Here is a 20,596-nt window from a genome sequence, read left to right on the forward strand (position 1 = left end):
ACTACCTTTGCCTGAAGGATCACAAGTTCACACCCACATCTCCCAGGGGTGCCACTGCACCCCCACGTATTCAACACTTCATCTTTATGAGACAGGTTTATTTTGCATTAAAATTTGTAAACATTATTAGTCAAGAGCAAGAATCACTCTGATAATATTGCTTAGAAGTCAGGGTTAATGTGAGTGTATAAGAAGGGCACGTTTCAGTTAGTCCCCACCTGAATTCTGGTTTCTGACATATTTGGGCTATATTTGGAGAGGTTTTCCTGCCCCCTGGATGACTATCACTGATAAAAGGGTGATAACAACATATCAAATCTCATAGAATTTTATTGTCTCCTAAAAGAAAGGATTTCCCAGCTGATTTTTGAAGCAGTAAGCTAAGAGTGGGATATGTATGCCTCTGAGCAAATCTAGGCTTCTCTTTCTGTCTTGAAATGGAGGCAAAATTACTCACTCCTAGGGATGCACCACAGCTCAAACATTGTGCTTGGCAAATAGGGAGCAGATGTAATTACTAAATAGCAAGCTGGTGGCTATTTGTTTTAAACTCCATCAGGGCAACTTGACAGTGTTAGAACAGATAAGAAGGTTTAGTTCTCCAGTTTGAGCTCAGTCGTGTTTAACAAAGGGATTATTTCAAAGATAAGATGACCTCTTTGTCGCTCTTTTCCTAGCTGTCCACCTTCTGCTCTTGTGAAGGAAATGTTGAGTAGTGTACAGAGAATGACTTTCTATGGATTCCTTATGGCACTTGCAAAGGATCAGGGGATCAACAGAGCCCTAGGTAAGACTCCTGTGAGTGGTACAGCTGTAGATCTTCAGTCATGCGTCACTTCTGTGGAATTTTCTCTCCAATTATGCCCCAGATGTTACACTGTCAGGAACAGAGTGAAAGGTTTTCATCTTTTTGTGGATGGATTACATTTTAAAACTGTAACACTGTGCCTTACTGTTTGCTTGTGAAGCTTCTGCTTGTGAAGCAGCTTCTGCTTGTGAAGCAGCTTCTGCTTGTGAAGCAGCTTCTGCTTGTGAAGCTGTGAAGCTTCTTCAAGAGTAACATTAGATACGAAGTGCTGGCCGAAGACAGCAGTGTTTTACCTCTTCAATAGCTGATCATTTTAGCAGAACTATCTTTTTAATGTGTTTGGCTTTAAAGGCTGGGGAGAAGTCAGCAGGAGCCAAGTAAAGTGTCTGACTGCTGTCAACAGTATTGAATTGAAGTCATCCATCCCATGGTTTAGCCCTTCACACTCCCACAGGTTGTAAATTACTGCTTTCATCTACAAGAAAAGGAGGCACACCTAATGGAAAACTTCTTCTGCCTCCTTGGCTCAAAGACTCAAAGTCTTTCCCAGCTCTTTCCCCTCATCCCTCGAGGCAGTGAGATCTTGCTAGTGTCTTTATCTATGGCCTGCTGAAAATCTGGTGGTATCATAAATCACAAATTGCTACAGAATTCTGTACCAGACTGTGTGGGAACCAGAAAGGTGACTAAGCAGTAGCTCACTGCTCATTTCCATGTTGTGCTGGTCAATATTATCCCAGAGAAAGGATGCAAAGTGTTACATTGACAAAGGACATTATGTAATCTCTACATAATTCCGATTCACAATTCCATACTGTCCCCATATGCCTTTGTTGTGCTCTTCCTTCTCTTGGAAAAGGAAACAGAAGTGACTTGTGTTTGACAAAGCTATATCCAGGAGGTATGTTTGCATGAATGGAGGCCCCAACATTTCTCTTCACTCATCTCCACTCAGCAAATTATCTAGCCAGTAAAGGGTAGGCTTTCTCTATCTTTGGGTAGGTATTCTCTCTCTTCTAGGCTTGAGTGTGTGCTAGTCTCTATATTACAAAGACAGGCCTCAGTGAAAAGATGTACCTGGCCTCGAGGGATTGTTCTTTTGCACAGTGTGAGTTATAGTAGAGTAGAAGTGGCTGAACCTGACAGCAAAGTATTGAAGATGCTAATGCTCCTGTGGGGCAGGGCTGCTTGCCCAGCAACACAGAGATTGTGTATCAAGGGTGTATGAATACAGCCCTGAAATCCCCTCTGCAAACAGGCTTAGGAAGCAGTGTATTCACTGAGGAAAGTGATGCCTGCATTGCAGCAAGCAGAATCTTTTTTCCCCTTGCCCTACCAAATCCACATCTAGTTGAGAGCAAAGAAAACAGATGAGCAGAAAAAATATCCTGCCCAGTTTCCATTGTGCCATCTACAAAGTGTCTGAGTTTTCATTTCCATTGATGTAGGCCCATCCCCTGGCCCTCTGCCAGCCTCCTGACAAGGCCTCTCAGAGGAGGAGCAGCAGCCACAAGTCTGACAGGTGCTAGCTTCTTGGCAAGGAAAGGAGGATTCTTTTCCTGGTGGCTTTTAATCTCTTCTGAAGGATGAATTCAATGGATTTTGGTTTGTAGGGGATCACAAGTTCCTGAAAGCCCTTCAGCAAGGGCAGTTCCAGGCAAAGGAGGTTTTGGTCAGGATGCCTGCCTTCTCACAAAGCCAGCAGCCCCCCTTAAGGATCAGAGGGTAGGGATTAGAGTGGCTTGTTTCAAGCTGGGGCAGCACTGATGAGTTTGTCAGGCACACTGGAATCTGCAGCCAAACTCCAGTGTCAGGGTTGAATCCTTTAAGTGTTATTTACTGATTCTCCCAAGTAGTTCTTGTGCCCTAGAGACCTCACTGTGCCTTCTCCAAATGCAGAAACAAGTTAATCTTTAGCTGCTTATTCTTCTAATTGAGCCCATGAAAGGGAGCAGGGTGGGGCACTTCATTTGACTTCTTGGCACTCTCTGTTGTGGTGCCAGGCTTTCCTGTTCATTTGCAGGAGAAGACCAGAACTGGAAGAAATGGAGAAGTCAGTTCTGGCCTAAACTGGTTCTAATTTTTAGGCACTCATTGCCACATTTTTGATGAGTGCTGCCAGCTTGCCTGTATGAGGCAAGTGGCTCTCCAGCCCTTCAGAAGCAAGGTGCCAGGGCCAGAAACCACATTTGTATCACCACAGAGAGTACAAAGCCTCTTCCCAAAGGTACTGAGTATAGCACCTAGGTCTCCTGAAAAATAAGAGCATTCCTCACCACACTGTTATTCAGACTGCCAAGTGGTTTTTTGACCTGGTGAGCAGCAGCACTATCGAAGCTTCAGTAGACAAGTCCTGCCATTGCTGTGCTGGCTGATCACACCTCCTATGATCCCAGAACCACAGTATGCTAGGGGTTGGAAGTGACCTCTGGAGATCATTTGAGTCCAACTCCCATGCCAAATCAGGATCACCTAGGGCAGGCTGCACAGGAACACATCCATGCTGGTTTTGAAAGTTTCCAGAGAAGGAGACTCCCCAACCTCTGTGGGCAGCCTGTTCCAGGGCTCCATCACCCTCACTGTAAAGAAGTACCTCCTTGTGTTGAGGTGGAACCTCCTGTGTTCTAGCTTCTACCCATTGTTCCTTGGCCTATCACTGGGCACCGCCAAAAAGAGACTGGCATTGTTATCTTGACACCCACCCCTTGATTATTTATGGATGTTGATAAAATCCCCACTCAGCCTGCTCTTCTCCAAGCTAAACAGCCCCAGTTCTTTCAGTCTTTCTTCATAGCAGAGATGTTGAAGTCCCACAATCATCCTCATAGCTCTCTGCTGGGCTCTCCAACTCTGCACAAGGTGGAGTTTGTTGCAGAATTAGGAAGGATGGCTTTCCTAAGAGCACCATCTTCCTTTATGGGCCCTTCCTGAAGTGCCAGTGTCCTTTCAGGGAAGGGCACAGATCAACCAACTCTTCCAGTCCTGTACTACATCATGTCCTTCACCCTAGCAGGGTTTCTGAGCTGAAAATGAGTATGCTGACCTTATACTGGAAGAGGGTACCCAGTTACTGGCCCAGCCTTTCACACTCTCACCCAGACAGCAAGCAATGCTAGAGCACAGTCCATCCACACTTACCTGTACAGACTTAATGTGCACCAGAGCCAGGCCTGATGTTCTTGAATTGTAAGGAGAGAAGTAGCCTTGCATCTGTGGAGTATTCTGATCCCCAAGCTCAATGCTCCACAGGAGGGGTAAGTGATATATAAGTATCTACCTCTCTGGGTGGTGCAGTCCATGCTTCAGGCTCTTGCACAGGCAACCACCTGTCTGTGGCTCTGGTAGGATCTGGGACTGGTGACTATGGAAGGCAAGACTATGTAAGGAAGTCAGGATATCAGGTAGTGATAGGACTAGGGGGAATGGAATGAAGCTGGAGGTGGGGAGATTCAGGCTGGAGGTGAGGAGGAGGTTCTTCCCCATGAGAGTGGTGAAACCCTGGAATGGGTTGTCCTGGGAGGTGGTTGGGACACCGTCCCTGGAGGTGTTTAAGCCCAGGCTGGACGAGGCTCTGGCCAGGCTGATCTAGTGTGGGGTGTCCCTGCCCATGGCAGGGGGGTTGGAACTGGATGATCCTTGTGGTCCCTTCCAACCCTGAATGATACTATGATATAAGTTAGCAGAAGTCCAAACTTGACTGATAGTCAGTGTTCAGTAGTTTGTACAGTGAATGGAAACTGTCAATATTGAGGGCTTTTCAAGTTCTCCAAGAGGTAATACTACTGAAAGTTCCTCTCATTTAGTCTGAGTTCAGGTACAGCCTGTGTGAAGGACACAGAATATGAATAATGATTCTTTGGCAGTCCATGATCCTCAACATTCAGTGTCCATTTTTCTAATAGAGTCTTCTCAGTCTTGCAGGGCAGGTTTTGAATGCAGCTATGGTTTGAGTGCTTTTCCTTAAGAATCATCAGCCTAGCTCTGCTCTGATACTTCTGGTTTTGGTTTTGTGTTTTTTTCAAGGGGCTTTGCCAGATAAAGGGGACCTGTTTCTGGACCCTACCATGGATCAGGAACTTGAGAAATTGTAAGTGGCTATTTTTCTTTCAGCAAAGCTTTCCATTGCCTGGTGACTGACACCTGAAAGCATCTTCAAAATTTAGAATAGAATAAACCAGGTTGGAAGAGACCTTCAAGATCATCGAGTCCAACCTATCATCCAACACCACCTAATCAACTAAACCATGCAACCAAGCACCCTGTAAAGTCTCCTCCTGAACACCTTCAGTGACGGCAACTCCACCACCTCCCCAGGCAGCCCATTCCAATGGGCAATCACTCTCTCTGTGTAAAACTTCCTCCTGACCTCCAGCCTGAACTTCCCCTGGCGCAGCCTGAGACTGTGTCCTCTTGTTCTGGTGCTGGCTGCCTGGGAGAAGAGACCAACCTCTGCCTGTTTACAATCCCCCTTCAGGTAGTTGTAGAGAGCAATAAGGTCACCCCTGAGTCTCCTCCTCTCCAGGCTAAGCAGCCCCAGCTCCCTCAGTCTCTCCTCACAGGGCTGTGTTCCAAACCCCTCCCCAACTTTGTTGCCCTTCTCTGGACTCGTTCCAGCAAGTCAACCTCCTTCCTAAACTGAGGGGCCCAGAACTGGACACAGTACATTTACTGCAGGCCAGAGTGCAGAGCTGTTGCGATTACTGATGGTCGTGTAGTTGTAGAGCCATAAATCATAGAGAGGAGAATACCCTGCAAGAGCACAAGCCCTATGAGGAGAGGCTGAGGGAGCTGGGGTTGCTTAGCCTGCAGAAGAGGAGGCTCAGGGGGGACCTTGCTGTCTGCAACTACCTGAAGGGAGGTTGTAGCCAGGTGGGGGTTGGTCTCTTCTCCCAGGCAAGCAGCACCAGAACAAGAGGACACAGTCTCAAGCTATGCCAGGGGAGGTATAGGCTGGAGGTGAGGAGAAAGTTCTTCACAGAGAGAGCAATTGGCCATTGGGAATGTGCTGCCCAGGGAGGTGGTGGAGTCACCATCACTGGAGGTGTTTAGGAAGAGACTGGATGGGGTGCTTGGTGCCATGGGTTAGTTGATTAGATGATGTTGGGTGCTAGGTTGGACTTGATGATCTCAAAGGTCTTTTCCAACCTGTTTAATTCTATTCTATTCTAAGTGGTTGTGCCTAAAGTAGGAGGTAAAGCAACAGATTAAAAGTGGCATACTAAGACTTTGGTAAATTGCTGTCCCTAATCCTTTGCTCTACTATAAAACAACAGGGCAGCTAACAGAGCAGTCAGAGCAGGGAAGTCCTCTTTCTTTGGGCTGCTTCATTGCAGCTAACAAAAACCTTTAGAAAAGACTTCTGAAACAGAGGAGAAAAGTGTGCTTTAGAGAGGAGTCAAGAAAGCAGCAGTCTCTGAAATTTTGTTTGGATGGAAAAAACTAAGTGTTGGAGGATGGAGATTAGCCCAGAAGAAAGATCTATTTAAAAAAGAGGAAACAAAATGTGGAGCCTTGTAGGCTCTAGTGCAAGGTGCTTACCCCTGTGCTAGCTCTCCTTCCAGCTTCACTCCAAACCTGCTATAGTAAAGACTGTTAGGCTGCCTAAGATTTGTCTTTTCTCTTTCAGGGTAGCTCAGGTTTCAGGGCTCTCTGTCTCCGGTCTCAACAGCTCCAGTGGGGACACAGTGAATTTGCCTGTCCGTAACTCGCCCAGGATGAACTCTCCCTGGAAACCTCTACACCAGCGGCGAAAAATGGATGCTGAGAGTGAAGGCTCCAATGAAGAGACAGACTCCTCAGAGAACTGAAGGTTGTGAGGGTGGACACCATGCCCAACTTGGGTTTCTCCAGAACCCACCAGAGGAACGGCATCTCCTCGCAGAGCATCTGCTCTGACGGTGGGTTCTGTCTATGTCACCAGTGTGTGTGTGGCGGTGCCAGTCCCCACTGTCAGGTCCACCCATCTGTTCCCAGGAAGAACTCTGACTTTTTCCCCCAGCTCTAAATTGAAGCAGGAATAGTTCCTCTGTGGAAGCTATTTCAAGCTGCAGAGCTCTGCTACCCTCTGCTGGCAAGCAAGACATACCAGCTCTGCCCCAACCGAGTATTCTCTCATCAGGTTTCTCCCTCAAGGTTCAGCAGGTGCTGGAGCAGGGGGAGTGCTAGTGCAGGCTGTTTGCCAGTGTTTTGTTGTGTAGCTGTGTTCAGACTTGGCCTAGATAATAGAGCAGTTAAATAGCCAGCAGCAGCTCTGCACTTGTGCTCCTTTATAATTATTCCCAGTAAAGCTGCACCTGCCTACAATCAAAGGTAAAGAAATTCCTGAAGGTCTTAGAAAAGAAGGGCTTGGCTATTGCCATGCCACTTGTCTCTGTTTCCTCCCCCCTGTCCCCTAGACTTGCCAAAGCAAATAAGCTAGACTGCAGTTAAGTACTGCATGGTGCCTTCTGTGAGGCCTCCCACTGCCTCCATCATTTTGAAAAGGCAGCTTCAGAGAGCAAGTTGGAGAGAGAGAGAAAGGAAAACTGTTTAAATTCCTTGGCCGTGGGTGGGAGAGCCTGCAAACATACAGAGCTGGGGTTGGCTAGGCAGAGGCACTGAGGGGGCAAAGCAGCAGTTATCAAACAAGTCCTCTGTGTGTTGCTTTTTTAAACCTTGGCACTGGTGTAGCATCAGAGCATAGCCCTTACGACTACCAAGAGCAGCATCTCCTTGGGTTTGTGGTAACTAACTCAGCAGCTTGGCCTCCACAGATCTGAACAGTGCTTACCCCAGCTTCTGTGCTGCAGCTTGCTTAGATTAGTCCCTTCCTGGGGAACTTCAGTTTCTTTGGAAGCCTTCTTGCATTTTGCCTATAAAATGCAGTGTGGGCTACTAAGAGCTGGTAACCCAAAGCTTACAGCAGTCCTAAGCCCAGTAGACAGAACACATGCTGGAGTTATTTTAAGACTAATCCCATAACTTCTGCCGAGTCTGTACCAAAGCCTGAACTGTGGAGGGAGTGGGAGGAACTCTTTAGTGGAAGTTACTTTATTTATTGATGTGCTCTCTCGCTGCACTTTCTCCCCCACCCCCCAGTGAGTGCCAGCCCAACAATAAAGCACACTGCACGAGGCCATTCCTGCCTCTGGGGTCTTCTGGGCCACCCTGGCCCTGCAGAGGCCTACTCAGGGAAGGCCCTGAGGGAAAAGTACCAGGCAGACAGGAGCAGCACAGGGTTCAGTGGTACCCACAGGCTGCAGTGACCTTTGGAGGAGCTCCACACCCTCGCCTTGGCCAGGGGAAGTGGTGGCATCTCCAAGGGCCTGGGCATCCCCAGGCTGTGTCAGTCTCCACCACGCAGGCCTTGCAGCAAATGGCAGCTCTGTTCTCCTGGTTCTGCCTGGGTACTGTTACAGTGCAACCCACACCAAGGGACAAAGCCACAGGAAGAGCTGACCCTTATCCCTCCTCCTGCCTCACTGCTGTGGCACTGGAACTCTTCCCCTAGCCCTGCAGGTACCACAGCTTCTTGAGCTGGACAGGAGGACTGAAGGCTGTGGAAGCCCCAAAGAGGCTGGTGCCAGGCACTTCCCTACAGCTCCAGTCTATCTTCTTGCTTGTAGCTCATGTGGAACTAGCCCTTTTACCCCATTTTCTTACTACTCTGCCCTCAACACCACAGTCCAAGGAAGAGAAAAAACATACTCTTGATAAAACCAGAGTCAGTCCTCCCTCACAGCTACACTTTAGTTCACCTCACAGTGAAGTCACAGGCTAAAGACTTTGGCTTTTGTCCAAAGCTAGGCAGCAAAACAACCAGGGATGCAGTAAATATCTTTACAGTATTTTTTTACCTGGCCTTCTTTTGTTGCTGAAGTAATTGGAAGATAAAAAAAAACAATTAATATTCACTTTTTTTCTCCTGCATCAATATATGCTGGTTTCCAACAGAGTAAAAAGGATTATCCCATGGTTTAAGTAAGACCCTGCAAATACAGAGGACTCCACAACACTGTGGATTGCAAGCACTGAGCAGAACAAAAAAAACACCCAGCTGTGTCCATGGGAACCAGGTAACAATGTTCAGACAAACAGTGCTCTCCTTTCCTCTGTATTTAAGGTATAGGGGCCAGGAAAGAAAGAAGCATTGATGAGGGCAACCCAGGAGTTTCTGTCATATCTTTTCCAGCTGTGTGGTTACCCCTGGAAGAAGGGCTGTCTCCATTGGCTAGGAGATAGCAGTGGGTATGAGGGCACAATGAATTTTAATAGAGTAGAATCCAGAGATATTTGGAAAGCATCCTAGGCACAGCCATATCCTGACACCCCTCCCCCCACCTCTGCTTGCCTTCTCCCCTCCCGGCACACCCCAGGCAAAGTAAGACACTCCTGCAGAGCTGACTCCAGGCAAAGGTGGCATCAATGCCTCTTGCTGCTGGCTTCCTTTGGAGTTGCAGTCCCTGGATCATCAATATGAGCCATAACGATCCTGGGGAGAAAACACAAAGACACCACGCTCCAGCACTTCAGCCAAACTCCAGAAACAGAGAGCAAGGTCTTGGGGTGCTTGGAATTGTGATGCAATGTGAAATTATCTAGACAGGACACCATGCAAAGAGAGGAAGTGTAGTAGCCTTGACTTGTAATTGCTGCCTGACATTTGTGGGGGGAAGCATATGTGACATAACAAGGTGTCTTCTGTGGCCAGCAAGTAAGGTTGGCCAAATAGATTTCACTGGCCACCTGCAATTGCTCAACTATTGCAATGTAGTCATCAGCTACAAAAGACAAGTCTTCACTTGGGACTCTCCATGAAATTTGAGAAAATTATGATAAATCCAGCAGAATCCAGGCTATGGTAAAAGTCCCTGAGTATGACAATAGCCTGTCTGAAGGAGCCATAGTGTAAGCTCACCTGGAGGGAGTTCATCACCCCATTGGCTAGGACAGCCATCTTGCCAGCAACTGATTTAACTCCTTGCTTGAACTGTGCAATGTCAGCTGCAGGCAGGACGTTTCCAATTGACACACCACCTATAAGAACCAGTAAGAGTCAGTCTGGAGTCCCCCCAGCTCCAGAGAGCCCCCCGAGCCCCCTCTAAGTCCAGGTACTCCAAAGCTGCCTCCTTCCTCCACCCGCTGAGTGCTCACAAACCTGAGTGCACATTCTCAGCCTCTCCAAACAGGTCTGCAGAGCTGATGGCACTGCTGCCTGAGAGCTGCTGCAGTCGGGATCGGGCTTCATACTGCAGCAGAAAACAAAACAGAGCAAGGTTAGAGGGAGGCAACAAAGCAGACCCAGAGCAAACAGGAGGAGATGAAGCCAGAACCGTAGTGCAGAATGCATCTACCTCAGCATCTGCCTCCCGCCCAAAGAACATATCTGAAGAGATAGCTTTAGCCCCTGCAAACTTCTGCCGCGCTTCGTTGGATTCCACAACAGATGTCCTGCTCTCTGTCTCTCGCCTACTGGTGGGTCTGAGGAAACAAGGAGATACATCAACTCAAGCTCACCAATGCAGTAAAGAAACAGACCTCTCTCAAACCTCATGTGATCGAAGGAAAGCAACAAATTGTCAACCATCAGGGCTCTCTCCCCATCTCAGGACAGCCTGCACTTGATGACCGTGAAGTCTTTACCAAGCTTAAGGACACAACAGGCAGAAGAAACGCCCAAGGCCCCTTTTTGTGGGCTTGTGTATGCAAGTTATCTTCTGTGGCACAAGGTTTCCTGTCATAACCCTATAGCATCTCCCTGCAGAACTCCTAGACCTATCCCTTTGCCCCCCCACACAATGAAGTAGAGTAGCAGTGACAGGCACTTTACCTCTCTGAAACTGGCCGAATACTGGAAATGGTCACCTCAGGTTCCTCCTCTTTGTCCACTCCCCATGAAGAGTGTCCTTCCCATGGTGAGCCAAATGCATCTTCGAATGAAAAGGGACTGTATTTGTACCTAGGTACCATGAAATAAGTAATTTAGGCCAGACACTGAAGTAAAAAATAAGCCAAAGACCACACTGCAGCCGAGTCTTACTTGGGGGGTCCAGATGTGAAGCTTCCTGCATCTTCAAACAAATCCAGTTGGGAGCGGGAAGGTTTTGCAGCCAGTGGTGTCTCCTGCTCAATTACTTGCATGTCAGACATCACAGAATGTGGAACAGAACTAGCAGAAGAAAGAGGCAGTCAGGGTCTATGGGTCTGACAGCAACCAGCTCCTACAGGCCAGTCTGCTGCAAAACTGAATCTGGTCTTCACAGGCAGGATGGGTACTGCAAGTCTCGTGGGAGAGCTGCAGGATGGCAGCTCCTTTCACTACTTAACTAGCTTAGCCTGACTTGAAGTCTTGCAACTACCTTTAAGGCAAGTATTTTGCAGGGGGTATCTGTCAAGCATCAGGGCTTTAGGGCTAGGCACTAACAGGCCACATGCATCCTTGGAAAGGCTCAAATGAGAGCTAGAACCTCTGAACAGAGTGCCCGTTCCTTCTGAAGTATTTTTTGACACAGTCCAGTGTATCACCCCTTTATCTGTTAAAAGAGCAGCAAGCTACTGCATTCAACAAGCTTTTACAGAGCAGGGTGCTTCCAAAGTCACCTATCTGTGCTGTCTCATCCACAGCCAAGTACCTTCTGGACACCAAGCCCATGCCCAGCCTCTCTGCTTGTTCACGCTTCTTCCCTTCCAGGTTCTGAAGTTTCTTCTCTTCCTTCTTCCGGTCAAGCTGCAGTTCCTGGTAAGCCAGTCGCATTGAAGTGACTCTAAAGGAGAAAGACATGGTGGGCACCAGCTCATTGATCTCCCCCCTGCCTGTGCTATGGAGGAGTACAGGGGAAAGTAAGCCTTGCACAGAAGCTACTGCTTGTCTTCCCACCTCACCTCCACTGGGATTCAACTGGTTTTTGGCTAACCATTACTTCCTCACTCTAAGCATTTCACACCCCATCTCCAGACAGAATGCCCCATCCAGTTCAGCCTTTGTCTTTTTCAGTCCTGCCCAAATGTCAACAAAACCACAAAATATTTCTGTAGCTGCTCCTTAAACTCTTCTAGGGATGGCAATTTAAATAAAATACAGCAGTGTAACTTGTGCCCTGCTGTAAGGCCTCTATTGGCTGAGAGCTACTGTTCATTCTATGACACAGAAAGTTCTGTACTCACATTAGGTGTTCCACAGTCAAGAGCATTAACCTTGTATTACTTCTGCCTCATGTATGCAAGGTATTCAGTCCAAAGAGGGCACTTACATGGACTCCTCAGCTTGTTTCCTGGACTCCACTGCCTGCTGCTCCCTCAGCTGTTCCGCCACCTGGGCTTGCCGCTCAATCTCAGTGAAGCTCTGGCTGCTCACTTTCTGGGCTCCAAGACCTTTTTTTGCACCCAACTTGAAAAACAAAACCAAAAAATGGCCATTTCTTCACCCTAGATTGTTCATCATAGGAAAAAAACCCACAATCCTATTCCTTGCTGCACCAATCAGGCCTTCAGTCTCCCTCTGTAGTCACAACCTTCAAGGGGAGATTGGACGTGGCACTTGGTGCCATGGTCTAGTCATGGGGTCTGTGTTGATAGGTTGGACTCGATGATCCTCGAGGTCCTTTCTAACCTAAGTGATACTGTGATACTGTGAACCTACAGAACCAATAGAGCCTGCATCAGAGTAGGGAAGAACACCCAAAAGTTAACCCACCAGAGGCCAGTGCTAAGATTATCAGCCACATGGGCTTCAGGCCATAATGAGTAATGATCCAAAAACTTAATTCTTTTTGTCCACTCTCCCTTCCCCAAAGGGATCTCTCAGGATGTAGCAGAAAGCAAGGTCCAGGGAAAGAACGGCAGTAACATGAGATGTGTTCTACCTCCTCTCCATTAAACAAGTTCTCAGACATACCCCTTTCTTGGCAGCTCCTGGTTTCTTCTTCCCAATGAGGGAGGATTTGAGTTCTGCGAGAGGAGCAAAGCCGCAAATAAGCAGAAGTGAATTAAGTTAAGAAGCCAAAATTAGTCAGCAACCCACACAAACATCCACCAGTCCCACTGCTATAGAGTCCAGAGCACACCATGCAGCTTCGCATCAGGAGCCTGGGTGAGTTCACCCAGCCAAGAAAGATGCGCTCTGTAATCGCACGCTGGTGGCCCAGAGCGGCATGTCTGTTGCTGGAGGAACTTCTAAGTGAGTTAAGACCTTTGAGTAGCTCCTCCAAGTGTCATGCAGCTGCTGACCCTATCCAGGTAGGGATCAGGGTAGCTAGAGAACAATTAGATTTATTCCATACATAAATCCAAGAAAATGCAGCTTCAGAGCCATGATGGTCAGTGCCTCACCAATGCCTTAGGGACAAAGCAGCAAGAACCCTAAAGTGATGCTTACATGAAAAGACCAATGACAAAATGGACCTGAAGTGCAGTAAGCTGTTAAAGCAACAGGTTCCCTAACACCTGGTACCTGGAACCTGTCATTGTAAGGGCATGAAGCATGCTACACTTACAAAACCAGCCATGGTTCAGCTAAGCAGCAGATGCCTGGGGAGAAGTAAAAACAAAGCCAACAGAGAGGGGCTGCTAGGACATATTGTAGCTTCTAACATGTAGCTGTGAAATCTGTTATTGCCCTTGTTTGACTTTTCTTCCATGGAAGTGTCTCCTTACTTTCTACCTTCACATGACTTTTGTCAACCTATACATTAGATCACTGACAGCCTTTCCTGCATCTCAGTCTCACCATAAGTCTATGAAATAGGGAGATCCATAACATTCACACTACCCAAGATTTTTTCAGCTCTCTGCTCCTAACATTTAATTTGCAGTTGTTTGGGGTTTGTGTTATTTTTTATATTACTTTTATTTATTACTGTCAGGAAACATTTAACAGAAATGTCAGTAAGGTCCCTTTCCAGATATGGAATAGCTGCTTTAGATCCCAATACGATACACAAGCTTTGGCTCATTCTCTCCCTCCAAGCACAGGAAGCTAAAGAGTTGAAGGCAGAATCACAGAAGGGACAGGCAGTTGCCACAAGCAGCCAGCACAGGCCAGCTGTTAGCCAGTTACCTCTGGCAGGAGCAGCCCCTTGTGTTGATAGACACATGGACATGTCTGAGGAAGAGACATAAAACACACGGAATGAATAGACACTTGAGGACAGAGGGTTTCCACCTAGAATGGTGGGCTGGTGTGTTGGTTTTCACCCACTGTGGGCTGGTGTGTTGATTTTGTCTGGGGCAGTCATTTTTACCCCATAGTAATTAGTTGTATTGGCTGCATTTTGATAACTCAGGGATGTTTCCATTACTGCTGAGCAGCGCTTAAAAAGAGTCAAGGCCTTTCGTGCTCCTCACCTCACCAGCAAGCAGGCTGGGGGTGCACAAGAAGTTGGGAGGAAACACAGTCAGGACACATAAACCCAACCTGCCAAAGAGGTATTTCATACTTTGTGACACCATGCTCAGCATATAAAGCTGGGGGAAGAAGAAAGGAGCTGGGGAGGTTCAGAGTTACAGTGTTTGTCTTCCCAAGTAACTTATGCATGATGGAGCCCTGCTTTCCTGGGGGTGGCTGCCAATGGGAAGTGATGGATGAATTCCTTATCTTGCTTTGCTTGTAGCTTTTGCTTTACCTATTAAACTGTCTTTATCTCAACCCCAAAATTTTCTCACTTTTACCCTTCCAATTCTCCCTATCCCCACCATGAGGGGGAGTGAACAAGAAGCTGCATGGTACTTGGCTGCCAACTGGGGTGAAACCAGGACAGCTCGGAGCACACTCTCAGTAAGGAAAGAAGCTCCAGCTCCTGTGTGCAGCCAGGATAGTAACAGCAGGAAAGAAATCAGATACTGTTTCAATGAAAGCTAAGAATTAATTTGCTTCCAAATCTTCTGGGGAAAACAACAATCCAAAGCCTCCAAACAAAGCAAAACTTGAACACCACAGCCATGTGGCATTGATCGATCTAGCTGCAGATATGCAAATGTCAAGTTTTGTCCAAAGATCAAAAATGAAGATAAGGTTTTGGGGAAGGAAATAGCTTTCAACCCAATCATCCAAAGTAGGAGAAAACCTCCAGTAAACTGCGGCTTGGTTTTGGGGTTTAGGGAGATCCTCAGTACTGGCTCCACAGGAAGATAAGCTCCTTTAGACAATATGGAAATTGGCTCATCAGTTCCAGCTCCATTGAACAGCAGGCATAAAAGCATGACTGACCAGAGGACCAGAGAGATAGCAGAGTCTTACTTACCTAGAGGAGCTTTAGGAGATGTGCTCAACATGTCAATAGAGGGGCCTTGTCTGGAACCTGTGGGCACAAAACCAGAACATTTAGCATAGAGATTCTCAGCTCCTTTCTTTTCAGTGTGTTCACAGTTCCTCTGCCTGTCTTGTATGTCCTCTGCCCTCACCCCAAACAAGCAAATTTACAGCTTGAAATGGACTTTCTGAAGCACAGTGTCTCAACACAGCAAGTTATTTTCTCTGCAGTGTTCTTAACACATTAGAAGAACACAAGCACTCTGCAGGGGAATACATGAAGCTGTTTCAATCCACAGCTATGCCAACAGATCCCTGGTTTCCTTGTTGTTCACCCCAGGAATAGATTTTTGCAAGCCATTTCCAGACCCACCAAACAGAAAAGAGTCTTAAAATAACATGTCTGGAAGCAAGGAAATGGGGTAGCTAACCCAAACAACAGGTTTCATGTGTGTTTCAGGAGGAGTGGAAAATCGATCCCAATCAGAGCAGTGTTTTGAGAGGTCTCTGCTAATTTAAACATTATAGAGTGCAGAGCTTCCACTCCTCCAAGCCTGAACCAAAGAAGAAGCTCAGCCCTTCCATCTGTGGTACAGAAATGTATGTTCCTGGAAATTAAGTCAGGTTTTGGGGAAAAGTTTTTCAGTAGGGAACTCACTTGACACTTCACTGCCTTCTGATGACTTGGCTGCTTTTTCCACCTCTGAGGAAGACTGTGCAGGATTCTGGCTGGCATCTGCTGTGTCCCAGGTACTGGAAAACTACAAGGAGATGTTAATTCCAGTGATTTGCAGAACATGAATGAACCCAACAATCCTGAACTTACTGCAGGTTTAGAGACCTGTATTTAGTTTTAGGCCAAAGAAAATGTGTTCCAGACTATACCTTCATTAGAGGTAACAATAAGGTTCAATAAGAGCAAGTGCAGGGTCCTGCATCTGGGTCAAGGCAATCCCAGGCACAAATCCAGGCTGGGCAGTAACTGGCTGGAAAGCAGCCCTGAGGAGAGAGACTTGGGGGTGCTGGTGGACAAAAAGCTCAACATGAGCTCTCAGTGTGCACTTGCAGCCCTCAAAGCCAATCAGATCCTGGGCTGCATCAGAAGTGTGGCCAGCAGGTCGAGGGAGGTGATCCTCCCCCTCTACTCAGCCCTGGTGAGACCCCACCTGGAGTACTGTGTCCAGTTCTGGAGCCCCTATTACAAGAGGGATCTGGAGGTGCTGGAAGGTGTCCAGAGAAGGGCCATGAGGATGCTCAGAGGGCTGGAGCACCTCTCCTATGAGGACAGACTGAAGGAGTTGCGGCTGTTCAGTCTGGAGAAGAGAAGGCTCCGAGGTGACCTAATTGTGGCCTTCCAGTATCTGAAGGGGGCCTACAGGAAGGCTGGGGAGGGACTGCTCAGGATCTCAGGTAGTGATAGGACTAGGGGGAATGGAATGAAGCTGGAGGTGGGGAGATTCAGGCTAGATGTGAGGAGGAGGTTCTTCCCCATGAGAGTGGTGAAGCCCTGGAATGGGTTGTCCAGGGAGGTGGTCGAGGCCCTGTCCCTGGAGGTGTTTAAGCCCAGGCTGGATGAGGCTCTGGCCAGGCTGATCTAGTGTGGGGTGTCCCTGCCCATGGCAGGGGGATTGGAACTAGCTGATCCTTGTGGTCCCTTCCAACCCTGAATGATACTATGATAACATACAGACAAGTCCACATTCCCTTAGCAGAGACAAAAATGGAAGGAAAAAACAACAAAGCAAACTGGAAGTTAAACTGAATGGAAGGCCAGGAGAAATGACAGCATCACTTGACAGTAGCATCAGAGTTGGCTACTGTGAGGACTTCATGTTGAATCTCTTGAGAAAGAGTGTGAATGAGTTTCCCTGAAAAACAACCAACCTCTGCTTTCACTAGCTTCATTTCCATACAGCAAATTCTCTCGTTACTCTATTTGAGTAAGTCTGCCCAGCGTTGTGCAGTCAGTTGCCTCACTTCACCAGGGTCTGTGCACTGGAAAGATGACTAAACCAAAAGTTCAAAGCAACAGACAGTCCCTGCTTTAACTGTATAAAAAAAGTATGCATTAATGCAGCACACAAACGCTTTTCCAGGCAGTAAATGGTAGTTCTGAGTATTTCTTGAAGGGAAAAACAGTCTTGAAAATGAAGGACATGAATATTACCAGCCCCATGAGGGACTGTATGAATCCATGACTATGTCCCAGGCTAATCACAGAATCACCAAGGTTGGAAGAGACCTCAAAGATCATCAAGTCCAACCTGTCACCACAGACCTCATGACTAGACCATGGCACTAAGTGCCACGTCCAATCCCCTCTTGAACACCTCCAGGGACGGTGACTCAACCACCTCCCCAGGCAGCACATTCCAATGGCTAACAACTCTCTCTGGGAAGAATTTTCTCCTCACCTTGAGCCTGAACTTCCCCTGGCACAGCTTGAGACTGTGTCCTCTTGTTCTGGTGCTGGTTGCCTCAGAGAAGACACCAACTCCCTCCTGGCTACAACCACCCTTCGGGTAGCTGCAGACAGCAGTAAGGTCTCCCCTGAGCCTCCTCTTCTCCAGGCTAAACAATCCCAGCTCCCTCAGCCTCTCCTTGTAGGGCTTGTGCTCAAGGCCTCTCCCCAGCCTTGTTGCCCTTCTCTGGACATGTTCAAGTGTCTCAATGTCCTTCTGAAATTGAGGAGCCCAAAACTGGACACAGGACTCAAGCTGTGGCCTAACCAGTGCTGAGTACAGGGGCACAATGACTTCCCTGCTCCTGCTGGCCACACTATTCCTAATGCAGGCCAGGATGCCATTGGCCTTCTTGGCCACCTGGGCACACTGCTGGCTCATGTTTAGGCAGCTGTCAATCAGCACCCCCAGGTCCCTTTCTGCCTGGCTGCTCTCCAGCCGCTCTGACCCCAGCCTGTAGCTCTGCACGGGGTTGGTGTGGCCAAAGTGCAGAATCTTAATTCTTCCATGTTAGGACTGAACAAGTATACAACTTAAAGAGTCCTTCCAAAGTAAGTGGGACTGTCCTGGCTGAACAGTTGGCTGTTTGAGAGCTGCTGAGGCTGTCTGGTTTCAACAGTTATTCTCACCTGGGTGTGCTCCATGAAGAAATCAGCATCACTCTTGTCAGGGGAATGCCCAGGGGCTCCACTCAGTCCATCTACAAGCAGCTGAATAAAGGAGAGGGGAAAAAAGGATATCTTAGAAGATTCAGCATCCAAAGCTACACGTCTAAGAGTGCTGAGCTGCTCAGACTTACATCAGTGCCATACTTGGCCATAGCAGAAGTTGCCAGCTGCCGGATCTTCTCCCGGTACATCTGGGCAGCTCGACTATTATACTTGGCATTGGCGTCTGTAGTAGTGCAGCCGTGCTGGCGGAAGAAAGCGGTCTGAAAAGAGAAGAACACTCAGTCTCCTGACTTCTACATCCTACTCAAGCATTAAACATAACTCTAACTCAACAGAAAAAAAGCTTCCCAGAGGCAAGTGCTATAATACTGAGTGCACAGCATGAAGCAACCAGTCATTGATCAGCCTTCCCCAAGAAGCTTGAGACTACAAAAATCATAACTGTCCTCCACGTTTGGATGCTGAGTCACAATGCTGAGCATGTGCTTTTAAACTTACCAGTGTTACTAACCCCTTTCCTTTAACAAAACCATGCCTCTCATTTCAATGAGACCTAAGGAAACAACAGCTCTGCACATCAGAAAGCAGTATGTTCAAAAGGCACTGCCTGACCTCCAAGCACACCTAACAGACACCTCCCATCATTAAATGCTTTCAAAAAAGATGGAAAGGTTGGTACACAGAAATTCACAGAGAGGAAAGAGACAAAAGAGAAAAAAAGACATGGATTAGCCAGAGGGAAAGCAGGCAAAATGCCCACACAGGCTCCTCACCGCATTGGCATTGCTGCCCACTTGCATACACCTTAGCTGGAACCAGTTCCAGTTAGAATCCAACTCTGTGGACCTGTGTGAAAACAAATTATTTCCATTAACAATGTGCAGACATGCCAAATGGAGCTAGAATGGTCAGACAATATCCCAACAGTATCCCAAAGTATAGGAGACAAACAGGGAAGGAACATCTTGGTAGCTTCTTTGCTCCCATAAGAAACTGGAACTTAGAATGAGGAGAAAAAAACCCACACAACAGTTTCAGCTTAACACCAAATAACAGTCCAAACTTAGAGCAACTTGTGTTGCTTACGAGGGCAGAGCTTCAGCCAACAACTCTCACTCTACTTGTGACTTCACTACAAGTTTCATGTTCAGCCTGCCCCACAGATTAAGCCAGAACACGTGACAGAGCAACTGGGAAAACAACCAAGTAAAGCTAAGTGACAGAGCATGTCTCATACCAGTTACTCAATATCTCTGAGTAAGTAAAGCTCAAAGTTCTGTTTTTTTTAAATGCTAGCTTTCACAAGCACTGAAAATGAGATCAGGAGACTGAAACCCTACCACCTTTCTCACTAGATTGATACACAGAAGATTAAATAACGTCCTTCTTTTTGCCTTGCTCAGCATTACAAGACTCCCATATTGTGGCTTTCCTGGCAAGATTCACAGACCACACTCTCAGTTTCTAAAACTGGGAGTCCACACAAGGTTAGCAAAAGTAGCGTGACAATCTTCCACTGAGACGGAAGAGTTGAATGACTTAAAACCTCCACATAAGACCCGAGGCAATAAACCCCGGGATAAAGCTCTCTAAGCGAGTCCCTGCGTCCTACCGCACCAAAGAGGCGCGGCTGTTCCAGGCCTGCCCGGCAATCACCCAAGGCCAGAGTTCCCCGCCGCGCACGCTCCCGGGCCCCGCACACCTGATGAAGCTGAGGTGCACGCCCAGGGACCTGTGTACGCCGGAACAGTCGATGCACAGGAAGACCCCGTAGGTGATGCTGGCCCAGCTCGGGTTCTTGGCGCCGCAGTCGAAGCACGACTAAAACAAAGGCAGAGAGACGGCTGGACTGAGGCGGCAGCTCTGCCGTTTTTCCCACCTCCTGCCGCAATAAGGCGGCCTCGTTCCCTGTAACCCGGCCACTCTCCCTTGGCCCTCCCTGCGCTTCAGAAACCCCTTACCCGGCCGCCCCACTGTCACAGGGCGGCCCGGCGCCCAGCGAGGTCTAGCCCCAGCCCAGACCGGACGCAAAGAAGCAACCCGTCGCGGGAGGCGGCCCGGCGAAGTTCCGCTACCTTGTTCGCCGGCAGCGCTCGAAGCCGCTTGAAGAGAGTCTGGATCTCCGTCTTGCTCGGTTCCACCGCCATGATCTCTCCTTCCCAGATAGCACTGCGGCGACGGGTAGCGGCGGGGATCAATTGGCGCCGGAGTCGGGCCGCAGTACGGGTGCCGCCTGAGCCCACACCAGCCCGCGGACGGCTGCCCGCCAGGGTCAGCCCCTGTCTGCCGTGTCGCCGTGCTGAAGGGAGCGCGCGCCTGGTGGGGCCGCTCGCCAGGAGTGGGCCTGGGACCCGGGCTGATCCTTTCGGTTCAGGCGCCCTCTTCGGCGCCAGCCCCGTGCGCTACCTCGGCGTCCGGCCTCGCCGCTTCT

General features: G+C 48.2%; 2 protein-coding genes across 4 annotated transcripts in view; one reads left to right on the plus strand and one right to left on the minus strand.

Annotated features, from left to right (window-relative positions):
* The window catches only part of CSTPP1 (centriolar satellite-associated tubulin polyglutamylase complex regulator 1), a 116,472-nt gene extending 107,532 nt beyond the window's left edge, over positions 1–8,940 (plus strand). For both annotated transcript variants that reach the window (XM_068161544.1, XM_068161545.1), the window contains exons 7-9: positions 678–787; positions 4,832–4,895; positions 6,435–8,940. In XM_068161544.1, the coding sequence (XP_068017645.1) occupies positions 678–787; positions 4,832–4,895; positions 6,435–6,615 (355 nt within the window). In that variant the 3' untranslated portion in view covers positions 6,616–8,940. The remainder of the gene's footprint in view (positions 1–677; positions 788–4,831; positions 4,896–6,434) is intronic.
* Positions 8,941–9,035: 95 nt separating this feature from the next.
* Positions 9,036–20,351, minus strand: ARFGAP2 (ADP ribosylation factor GTPase activating protein 2). Of its 2 annotated transcripts, XM_068161534.1 has the most exons (17): positions 20,241–20,351; positions 19,868–19,986; positions 18,939–19,011; positions 18,294–18,425; positions 18,124–18,204; positions 15,691–15,793; positions 15,025–15,081; positions 13,842–13,886; positions 12,681–12,733; positions 12,037–12,173; positions 11,419–11,550; positions 10,827–10,955; positions 10,617–10,745; positions 10,141–10,267; positions 9,945–10,035; positions 9,705–9,823; positions 9,036–9,278 (listed from the first exon to the last, which is right to left on the minus strand). In XM_068161534.1, exons 1-17 carry the CDS (start codon positions 20,310–20,312, stop codon positions 9,258–9,260), a joined length of 1,620 nt encoding a protein of 539 aa, XP_068017635.1. In that variant the 5' UTR covers positions 20,313–20,351; the 3' UTR covers positions 9,036–9,257. The 2 variants fall into 2 exon arrangements, with proteins under 2 accessions (XP_068017635.1, XP_068017636.1); XM_068161535.1 differs by lacking the exon at positions 13,842–13,886.
* Positions 20,352–20,596: the final 245 nt, after the last annotated feature.

Source organism: Melanerpes formicivorus, unplaced genomic scaffold (assembly GCF_026170545.1).
Source record: "Melanerpes formicivorus ecotype bairdi unplaced genomic scaffold, bMelFor1.0.p_v2 SCAF_58, whole genome shotgun sequence".
Classification (NCBI taxonomy): domain Eukaryota; kingdom Metazoa; phylum Chordata; class Aves; order Piciformes; family Picidae; genus Melanerpes; species Melanerpes formicivorus.

Coding starts and splice junctions, on each gene's coding strand:
- ARFGAP2 (XM_068161534.1), bottom strand. CDS start 20,312: ATGGCGGTGGAACCGAGCAAGACGGAGATCCAGACTCTCTTCAAGCGG. Junction 19,987..20,240: donor GAGCGCTGCCGGCGAACAAG/GTAGCGGAACTT, acceptor CCTTTGTTTTAG/TCGTGCTTCGACTGCGGCGC. Junction 13,887..15,024: donor ATCTCCTAAAGCTCCTCTAG/GTAAGTAAGACT, acceptor TCTCTTCCTCAG/ACATGTCCATGTGTCTATCA.